The 11,125-nt window shown below is 46.6% G+C and overlaps 1 protein-coding gene across 2 annotated transcripts in view; it reads right to left on the reverse strand.

The window, feature by feature from the left end:
- Prkca (protein kinase C alpha) overlaps positions 1 to 2,160 on the reverse strand; it is a 395,759-nt gene extending 393,599 nt beyond the window's left edge. For both annotated transcript variants that reach the window (XM_026406631.2, XM_026406630.2), the window contains exon 1: positions 1,918 to 2,160. In XM_026406631.2, the coding sequence (XP_026262416.1) occupies positions 1,918 to 2,090 (173 nt within the window). In that variant the 5' untranslated portion in view covers positions 2,091 to 2,160. The remainder of the gene's footprint in view (positions 1 to 1,917) is intronic.
- Positions 2,161 to 11,125: the final 8,965 nt, after the last annotated feature.

Here is an 11,125-nt window from a genome sequence, read left to right on the forward strand (position 1 = left end):
TAAAAGGAATAAGGGGGGGGGGGCTGAAAAAATTAAAACCATCGCAGGCAACCCTGGTGAAGATTTTCCTGGAACTTCCAAGTGACAGAAGTGCTGCAAGGACTGCTCAGGGAAGGGGGAAAGTGAGAACTTAATTTTTCCCCCTCACAGTACACCTGAGCCCCTCATCAGTGCACCAGCAGCTGATCCCTTGGGGCATTGATAGAAAGACAAGGGATAGATTGGCAAATGCTGACTGTTGCTTTTCTAACTTAACGCCCAGCAAAAGCAATCAGCAGTCTGCCTTCTTTTAACAGAATCTCATGGCTGACAAGGGAGGCTGAAGACCTCGCCTAATCAAATGCAATATCCTCTCTCTGCCCTGTGCTCCAAACCCTCATTTTAAGTGGCCTTATCTACAATTACCCACTCCTTTGAGCACAATTGGTGCAAATGCTGTCCACCCAATGGAAGTCAATTATAGAGGTGGCTGTGCTTTTCATAAAAGTGTACTTTGGAATGATTTCTAAAAAGGAAAAGGAAAAGTAAGCACTTTATTAGCCCGTGTTCATGAGACTCTCTTTGAGATTCTTTTCCCCAGATGGATGGATTCAGACAGAGCCATCCTTCCCAAGGTCACCCTGGTACCCCAAGGTACATATGCCACACAGCTGGCTGGTGGCAGGAGCACTCTACTGCACTGTCACTTCATGTAGCCCCTGGTCAGGAGAGGAAGGAGCTAAGGAATCCCAACTGCAGCCCTGCCTGGTGAGGAACTTCCTACCCCAGAGAGAGGTGTTCTATGAAGGTAACAAAAACCACTGCTACTCAAACTGGGGGAACTAGAGTTCCCTTAGTTTCCGTTTTCTAAATGGGGGGTGGTGATCACCGACCTTTTGAGAATCAGATGAAAGCTATAATTTTCTCACAAAAAGGAGGGCACTGCACAGTGTCCAACAATCCCTGAAGCCCTTCAATTTCTCAATTCCCCACAAGCCCTTGGACCCCTCAAGTTCACTATTCTTGCGTTTATTGGAAATCACCGAACGCCTGACACCTTCAGCCATTACAGTATTTTTCTTAAATAAGCCCTCTGTCCTCATCAACAGGTTACAAGTCTAATCTCGTGTTGACAGGGTCTATTTTAAATGACTCCCTCTGCCCTTCTGCCATTCGCCCGCTCTGTTTTAGGCCCCCTCCCCCACTGCAAGCTTTCAACAGTTTGCAGCCTCTCTCTCCCCCCCCACCCCCACCCCGCCACTCTTCCCTCTCTCTCAAAAGTCAAAGTCTCCGCGCCCAGTAGATAGAGCCTACAGTAGGCAGGGACCCAAGGTTCCAGTGGAGTCACAGTCCGATGGGAAGCACAAACACCCTCCCCGGAACGCGCCCAGCTGGTCTAGCCAGCAACTTGGGCTGAGCGCAGCGCAATCGCAGCCGCTCCCCCGTTACTCCAGGGCGTGTTTCTCCGGGAAACTTGGCCCCTCTGGATTCTATTTGCCTTTCTCCCCTGCTCACACCCAAGCAAACCGCTACTCCCGCTGTCCATATGCAGGCGGGTGCGCCTGGGGAGGCTGGGAGCCCCAGCCGGCTGGAGGGTGGAGTGGGGTGGGGATGAGAGTCACCACGGCGCGGGGCCACCCTCCCTCTTGTGACACGGGGTGTGTGGCGGAGCAGCGACTTCCCTGAAGAGTGCTGCCCGCGCGTGTACCAGTGGCTGGGGCGGCCGGGCGCGCGCGTGTCATTCCAGGCAAGAGTTCGGACTCCCGCCGGCTCTCCAAGTTCTCCGAGTGAGTCAGCCCTGGAGTGGACGCGCCTGGACTTGGGGGGAGCCCGAGCACCAGTCCCGGGGGCGACGGGACCTAGGACTAGGGAGGGACTAGTCTTCAGCCCCGAGCGCCGCGAGAGCCCGTGTGTGCGCCCGGCCCCGCGTGCACCTACCAGATGAAGTCGGTGCAGTGGCTGCAGAAGGTGGGCTGCTTGAAGAAGCGGGCGATGAATTTGTGGTCCTTCACTTCGTGCACGTTCTTCTGTCTCAGCGCCCCTTTGCGGGCGAAGCGGTTGGCCACGTCCTGAGACGCCGTGGAGTCGTTGGCCGGGAAAACGTCAGCCATGGTCCCCCCCAACCACCTCTTGCCTCCGCCGGGGAGCAGCAGCCCGAGAGGGCCGGGGTGGGCGGGGGCGGGCGGGGGAGGGGCGGCGGGGCCGCGAGCGACCCCGGGCGGGGGACTAGGGCCGGTGGCCGAGGTCGCTGCGAGGAGGCGCAGCAGCAGCAATCGGGGAGAGTCGGGCCGGCGGGGCGCGGAGCGGAGCCGGAGTGGGAGCCGCAGCCGCTGGCTGGATCGCTGTCTGGATCGCTGGCCCCACGCTCACTGACAGCCCGGCGCCCGGCGCTCGCGCTTCCTACTCGCGGCGGCAGAGGCGGCCCGGAGCGGCGCCGCCCACCGCGCATGCCCCGAGTGCGAGGGCGCGCGTGCTAGAGCCGCGGAGCTGGCGGGGGCGCGCGCGGGGCCAGCCGCTGGGGCTCAGCGCTGCGCTGCTGGGCGGGCGGGACCCAGGCGCCCGGGAAGTCGGCGCCTGGCGTGGTCGGTGCAGCCGGGAGGCGGTGGCAGCCCGGGGAGGGCCGGCCGGAGTTTGGAGCGGAGGAGGAAGCGGGGAGGGGCGGGACGGCTCTCCTCCGCTGCCTTTTTCTTTTCCTCCTTTTCCTCCCCTTCCTCCTCCCGGCTCCCCTCCCTCTCTATTCTCCTCCTCTTCTTCCGCCCTTCTCGCCCGGCCTCCTTTTCTCCACTTCTTCCTCCTCCCACTCCTGTTTGCTTTCCCGCTCTCCTCTCACCTCCCGGCTCCTCCCTCTCTCTCTCTCTCTTTCTGGGACCGAACTTCTGCGCCGTCCATGCAGGCGCCAGAGGAGCTCCAAGTCCCAGAAGGGAGCTCTCCGTGCGACCCTCCCAGACACTCCTCCCCACTTCGCACTTGGGGCAGGTGGCTCCTTCTGCATCCTCCTGAACCCACCACTATTTCTAAGGCATGATGCCCACGTTTTATCAGCCTGTACCAGTTCTAGGTTTTACCTGGCTAAAATGTCACTCTAATCCTGTGCCCCCTAAAAAATGCCCAACCCCTAGACCTTCACGCTGTGGATGGATAGACTACAAGAGAAAGCGATTTAATTTTAAAGACTTGAGCGTCGACCCTCTTGCCCATCTTCAACCGTTGACCTACAATTCACCTACGTATTGTATAGACATCTAATTTGTACGTCAGGTATTATCACCATGTAACATAAAGGACAAGTTGTCCTACTTATTTATCTTATTATTCATGGGCTATAAGAGCTACAATGTTGATTATCAAGCTTTTTTGATTTTACAAGCCCAAAACCTTGAATTAGAAATCATTTTGCATCCTAAGCTAATTACTGCAATACTGGCAGGTGCAGAGTGCAGCCAGAACATTTGTAAATTATCAAGTAAAACTGCTTGTAAAAGAGTAGCTGAAATGGATATGCAAAGGATGCACGTGGGGATGGACCCACGAGTCACTTGCTGAATATTTATTAGGTCTGCTTTGAGGATGCTAAACCACTAAGGGAAGCAACCACCTCTCAGGCTTTCATTGTTTATTTCCAGATTTACTAAGTTCACAAAATTACTTCTTGAGCTAAAGACACCAAGAAAGAGAACACGTTTATATTCTCAAGAATGTTTTTAAAAGAAGAAAACTTTTCTAAGCTACATAGAGTATATCACATCAATTGAGTAAGGCTGCCATTTTTTGAGACTGCCTAATTGTGGTGCTTTTATATTTTAACAAATGTAAGCTATTGACTGACTATTAGTGGTGCACGCACCTGACTTACCTATTTACAATCTGTTGAGCCAAAGTTGTTGGTGCTTCAAGAGACTGCACCTGCTTGATATTCTATCTGGTCAGAAATTTCGCCACTCATGGCAGACCTTTCAGGCCAAGGAGGCAAAAGAGAAAAATGCAGGAGGGGAATGAAGGGCATGGCCATGTCGGGAAAATAGATCAAATTCTGCACAAAACACTATAAGCATCTCTAGCTATGGTTATTACTTAATAATTGGAAATCAAGTGGAGCACAGTGGAATGCAACCACAATTTTCCCCCAGAGCCATCTCTAAGACAGAGGTCCACATACATTATATGAAGACAAGCTTCTTTCCTTTTCCCTGAGGTACCAATGGCCCTCCTCCAGAGAGATGGAGGGCCTCCTGTGTATGGAGTGAAGTGACTACTCTTAGCTATCAATAGAGCAGATGGAGACAATGTGTCTCTCTCAGGTTTTGACCTTGCTTTCTTGCCTCAGTTATTGTTCCCTGTGGGTGTGGGAAGAAGTGACTGAGTCAGCTGATTGATAGTTGGGCTGGGCCTGAGTACATCCATTGCCTACATCTTAGCTCTGTTGTCAGCTAGCAGGTGGTGTCTTGGTTTGGGGAATTACCAATTACCAAGCAGTATAACTGTGCTTCTGCCAAGGGCTGATGGAAATGGTAGGCCACCTGAAAAGGCCCCAAGGTATAACTAAAAAGAAGATTAAGGAGGGAAGAACCCCTGGGGTGGGGGTGGTCCATAAGTCATGGGCATTAGTAATTATTTTCAAGCATGTTGTTTCATGGAGAAGCTGCAGGAAAAGAACAAGGAATGTTAAATTGAACACAGACTTTGTTATAATATTTTGACTCCCCTGACTTTTCAGAGTAAGCTCAAGACTCTTTGGAGAGGCATCCCACAGACCAGCTGGACCCAGAGGCCTGAGGTTGGGATTAAAGTCAGGGCATTAAACTGGTGACTTAGAACCAGAATGGTTTACTTAAAATGAATAGTCTTAAAGATGCAACTTAAAACTTGTTCTATTCAGCTAAGTAGTCGGTTTTCAAATAGACCAGGCCACTTTCAAATTGGGTGATAGGATAGAAGAAGTTTCATTCTTAGATTTCTAGTAACCAAAATGACTTAGACTTACATTTTATTCTATGTGCTGAATTTAGGGAGGCAAGTCAACTGATGGGATACATAATTGATCAGGCAGCAGTTAGATTCACAGCAAATAATAGGTCTTGAAATAGAGATAAAGTTCTAGCTGAGTAGCAGAACACAAAAGATGGGGGCCATTGTGGGGTGCTTTATTGAGTGAGGTAATACATAATAAGAGCGGGTCAATCGAAAGCCAAAGATGAGTAAGTACCTAGGCTTCCAGGTACAGGGATGCAGGTTGTTCATGGAACAAGAGTACTCAGTCAAGAGAATGAGTAGAAACTGAAGTCCAGCTCACATACTTCTCAACTAGCCATGCACCTTTGTCTTTCAAGAAGGTGTGCCATCTTCTAATTTACACAAAGATACCAGGTGGGCTAGCAGAGGTCCTGGTAAGCATCACAGTTGGATCTGAAGAGCATTGGAGTAAACTTCCCCTTTTAACACTTAGATCCATCACTGCTGGGAACAGAAAGGTGGCAATTGGTGGCATCTCCCCTGCAAGAATTGTGAGGACGGACTCCCTGGGGTTTGAGGTCTGGGATCTTGCCTTCCAAGCAAGTCGTCTTCTAGGACCTCTGTTGTAAAGCATCACCAGTGGCACAGTTGAAAATCTGGACAGGATTCCTTACTTCCTATTCAATCTATGAGGACATCCTTCTGGGCTCTGGCTATAAGAGACTGCAAATCTGTCCATAGTGCCCACCCAGTGGACACTCTATCATCTCTTTTCTGGTCCACTGCAGAACCATTTAACTCATCTTCTTCAGTTCTTGCCCCTTTTCAGTGTGGACTCCACAAGTAGTTATATTTTTTTTTAATATACCTGTTTAAATTTACTTTATGTTTTGAATAAAGAGAAAGACATGTCTTAGATGGAAAGAGACATAGAAATGTCCATTTTTCCCTAAATTATGCCATAAGGCCTGCTAAACATAAGTTGTTATGGTTTGAATATGGTTTTTCCCTAAGGGTTCATGTGCGGAAAGCTGGGTCCCCAGTAGCGATATTGGGAGCTAGGTCTAGTGGAAGGTGATTAAGTTATAGGGAGACCACTCTCATCAAGAATTAATGTCATTCTTCAAGGATTGAGTTAGTGCTTATGAGAGAAGGTTGTTATAGACCAAGGCCACCCCATGCATGGTCGCTTCTGCTTTTCCAGAATGTTATGACACATTCCAGAAGGCCCTCAGCAGAGGCCAAGCAGATAGGGCCACACGATCTTAGATTTTCAGCCTCCAAAACTGTAGGACAAATAAACCTCTTTTCTCTCTCAAGTACTTGGCCTCCAGCATTTTGTTACTGCAACATAAAATAGGCTAAGAAGTAGACAAGCTAATTCAAATGTCCAGATGGAAAAAAATGTAGAAATAAATATCCTACCAGATATGAATTAAGAGAAAAAAGAATAACAAGCCCAAGAGGAAATATAGGTAAATGTCATGAACAGAGGGTTCTCAGAATAGGAAATACAAGTAGTTCTTAAAACATAAGAACGTCAACCTGTCTCATGGTAAGATAAATGTAAATTAAGACCATATTGAAGTCCCATTATGACCTAAGAGTTGGGCATAAATTATTAAGAGTGAGGAACACACTGTTTCAGTAAGGGTACATGGGAGCAAATGGTTTCATAGATCACTGATGAGACTGTGAAGTGTAACAGGCATGATAAAGAGCAATTTGGCAATAACTATTGGAATTTAAAATGCCTCAAATACTTTGACTTAGCAATTTCACTTCTGGAAATGTATTCTAGGGGCTGGGATTGTGGCTCAGCGGTGGAGCGCTTGCCTAGCACAAGCGGGACCCGGTTTCAATCCTCAGCACCACATGAAAAAATAAAGGCATTGTGTTGTGTCCATCTACACTGAAAAAAATAAATAAATACTAAAAAAAAAAAAGAAATGTATTCTAAATGTATATCTGAACATGTGCAAAAGGGCCTATGTATAACAGCAGGATTGATTTGAATGGCAAACAATTGTTAAATGTCTAGCCATAAGAGACTAGGGAGATCAGTGAGGATGCATTCATATGCAGAGTGGTTTGCAGCTATTTAAACAATGAGATCAATTATGCGTACTGATATAGAAATATCTTCCAGATATGTGAGTGAAAAAGCAAAATGCAGAAGTGTGTATAGAATGCTATTGCTTTTTAGAAAAAGAATATATCTAGGGCTGGGGGTGTAGCTCAGAGGTAGAGCATGTGCTCAGCATGTAAGGGAGCCTGGGAGAAGGAAGGGAAGGAAGGGAGGGAGAGAGGGAGGAAGAGATCTACACAGATATACAGTTTTAAAGTCCAAATAAATACACAAGAAATTAATGATAGTGTTTGCCTAGGGAATACACCTGGGCAGTTGAGGAAAAGAAACAGAGGAAGATTTATCTTCCATCGCAACCATCTTTGTGTACTTTTGAATATTGGTTCCTAGTTTTAAAAAAAAATGTATATATATATATATATATATATATATATATATATATTAGAATATATATATTAGAAGGCTTCAAAACAAAACACCATAGACCTCTATTGAATATATTTTCTTGAAACAATTCCACATATGCTAGTAAGTGAAAAAGGGAAAATGTAAAACAGTATTAAAAGGGAAATGCCATTCTTTAAAATGTATGTGAACTCACATGCACCCTCCTCTCTATGAATATATTAAAGTTCTTGTGTACACACATACATGCAGCAAAATATTCATGCAGGTGGCTGTCTCTGGATGATACAAATATCAATAGTGCTTTGTATAAAAAAAAAAAAACAAACAACAGCCTTGGCCTAGAACTCACATTTTAAGATGTGTGTGTGTGTGGGGGGGGGGGTATGTGTGTGACTTCCTTTCATAATAAAGGAGACACTTTTTAATACCTTTATTTTATTTGTTTATTTTTATGCGGTGCTGAGGATCGAACCCAGTGTCTCCCACATGCTAGGCAAGTGCTCTACCACTGAGTCACAGCTCCAGCCCCATAAAGGAGACATTTTTTAAAATTCCTTTTAGTGGTACTGTGGATGGAACCCAGGGCCTCACACATGCTAGGCAAGTACTCTACCACTGAACCACCCCCTTGACCGTAAAATTGGGAGCTGAATTCCTGAGGGCATTGCAGAAGGGAATTGCTTGGTGTCTGGGACTTCAGTTTCTTCCTTGAAAATGTTTATCCCCCCTCCCTCTTCCAGTTGTCCTCTGTCACCATGGCACAAAGCAGGTGTGGAACTCAGAAAACCTATGTTTGAGCACTGAATCGCAAGTTACTGGTCTTGACTTGTATGGATTAACTTCTCCAGGTCTCTATCTCTTTATTTAAAAATAGGACTGTTGGAGCTGGGGATATGGCTCAAGCGGTAGCACGCTCGCCTGGCATGCGTGCAGCCCGGGTTCGATCCTCAGCACCACATACAAACAAAGATGTTGTGTCTGCTGAAAACTAAAAATGGGACTATTTATAACTATCCTGGGATTTTCTTGATAATTTAACCAGGTGATGCATATAAGTGTTTAATAAACCCATGAAGTCTCCTACAAATATGAGTTGGCTGGTCTTTAGGTTTACTAACTCTGCATTTTGGAGAAAGTGAGTCCAGAGCTCCCTTCTGCTAAGCCCATTCTTCCTTCCAAACTGGTAGCTATATTTTTGCTGTACTCCCAGTGACTAGGAATTAGGAACAAAGAGACAGACATGAAGAGGAAGTATAAGAAATACTTACAAGTTCACACAGTGACTTACATGGCTCATCACCACCTCAAAGGAACCAAGTCATTTCCATAGGTTTCCCATTCCCTGCTAATTTAATTGAAATCAAAGCAGGTACTTAAGTTATCTCATGCTGTTTTCCAAACCTTGCCTGGGAGAAGTATCTGTCTGGACACATTTCTTGAATCTTCTAATGGGAGCCAGAGGCCTCTCTCCTCCATAGGAATTAACATAATGAAAAAAGTTGAGACTTTTTAATGAATATTTCAAGCATATGTAAAACAGCTTCAAACAATGAGTTCCATTTACCTATCACCCAGCTTCAATAATTAGCAACATATCATGAAGTCTATTTCATGTATCCCCCTACCCTTTCTCTCCACCCCTGCAGAAAATCTTAAAACATACCCAAAACATCACCCCCACAAGGAAACGTTTAGGGGGGACAGCCGTGTTCCATGTCTGTTGCTTTCACAATTATTCCCATATCCGCTCATCCAATTGCTCAGTCTGTGTGCAATTCACCATGCCTCAATAAAACTATGAATTTCTTAAGGGTCGTACAGAGCTCAGCACAGCAAATAAACAAACGAGAAGGAAACCAGGGGAAGGGCCAGTTGGGCCTCCCACCTGGTATTCCACTGACTTTGCCACTGAGGCCCCAGCTGTAAGAGTCCCCTTTCTCTCCGTTCTGGAAGCCACACTAAGCTCCAGCTCTGGGGCAGGCACTCTCGGACCCAGGAGGACAAAATGAAGAAGGCATACTCTAGGTGTGTGCAGTGGTGCTCACCTGTCGTCCCCACCCTTCTGGAGGCTGAAGCAGGAGGCTCACAAGTTTGGGGCCAACCTGGGCAACTGAGCAAAGGCTTAAGCAACCTCGTGAGACTCTCGCTCAAAGTAAAAAATAAAAAAGGTCTGGTATGTAGCTCGGTGTGGAGCATCCCTGGGTTCAATCCCCAGGACTGGAAAAACAAAACAAAACAAGAAACAAAACCCAGAGAGACTGTCACTCATTTCTCATGTTCCTTCAAGGGCATCAACAAATTCCAGCTCTGAACTTCCAACCAGACCTATGGATCCCCCTGACTTTCTTCTTTCTCCTTCCAATGTTCATGCTCACCTCCCACATTCTCAGACAACTTTCAGAAGCCCCCCTCCCCCTTCCCCTTCCCCAAAAGAGATCCACCCCCCTCTCCTCCCAGGAAGATCAGCGTTTACCGGTTTACCCCTCTTCCTCCCCTTTGTTATTTTCCATACTCAGTGTTATGTGTCATTTTCTGCATTTTCCCCACCTCTCCCTTCAGGGTGAGCCTCTGTCCTCATTGTCCATCATTGTGATGTTACATCACAAAACAGAACTTGGTTTTGAACAGGATAAGTTGGGTGTCACGAGGGCTGAGCAGGGAGAGAGGGATGGCAGTTAGCAAGATTCTCGTCCATTCATTCCACAAGGAATGCTCTGTCCTGAAACACTGACGACTCGTCCTGTGTGCATCATACACGGACAGAGCGGTGAGCACAGACTTAGTCTCTGCCCCGGGTAAGTTAACGTCCCCCTTGGTGATTGGCACAGGAGGGGAAGGTCTGTGGATGTGCCCATCCAGCAGACGTCAGCTCGTCACGTGTGCTCAGCTATATTTATTTAATGGCCCCTGTTTAATAACCCATGTGTAACTGTCTTCACCACTCTGGTCTTGTTTCCATCTGAATGCCCTGTGCTGACCACGCAAGTGGAACTGAGACACGTAAGCCTAGGGAAAAGCTTCAAGTGTAACTTGGAGGAGCAGCTCAGAGGTATGTCCAATATGATTGATATAGATAACTCGGTAAGTGACAGATTGACAACCTTCCCTTGGAGCTATTTCACAAGGTTTAAGGCGGCAATGACAGCCTAGTTCCTTTGAATGCATACGTAATATTATTTGGCAAACTATACAATCTGCGTTTGTATTCAGAGTTGGCATGGCCTTAGAACTAGAAAGATAACACCTTCCAAAGCCTTGGAATCCGTTCAGATATCACTCAAATGTCCGTGTAAGGCACAATTCTGACAAATAGGAAGGATATAAAGGGTATTTAAAAACACAACATGTTTGATAAGTAATAATTATTATTACATACCTGGGCACAGCTACAGACACTGAAGATGAACAGTAAAGGGAAGTTTCAACTGGGGAGTTCCAAAGCTTGTTTTGAGGGCATTGAAGATTCAAGGGAAGAGTGACACTGAAGCCAGAGGTTACAGAATGCTGCTGTTGCCACCAAGACTGGAAGAAAAGGCGGAGGAAGGTGGCCAGTGAAATAAAAACTAAATTTCAAGGGAGAAATAGCAGTATTTTGTATGAAAATAGAATGGTCCTCGAGAAGAAAAAAAAAAGTGATCAGTAGATAGATTAAATAGTTAAGTTGATAGGTGTCAGAGAAGAAAATCTTTTTCACCACAC

This window comes from Urocitellus parryii, chromosome 7 (genome assembly GCF_045843805.1).
Source record: "Urocitellus parryii isolate mUroPar1 chromosome 7, mUroPar1.hap1, whole genome shotgun sequence".
NCBI lineage: Eukaryota > Metazoa > Chordata > Mammalia > Rodentia > Sciuridae > Urocitellus > Urocitellus parryii.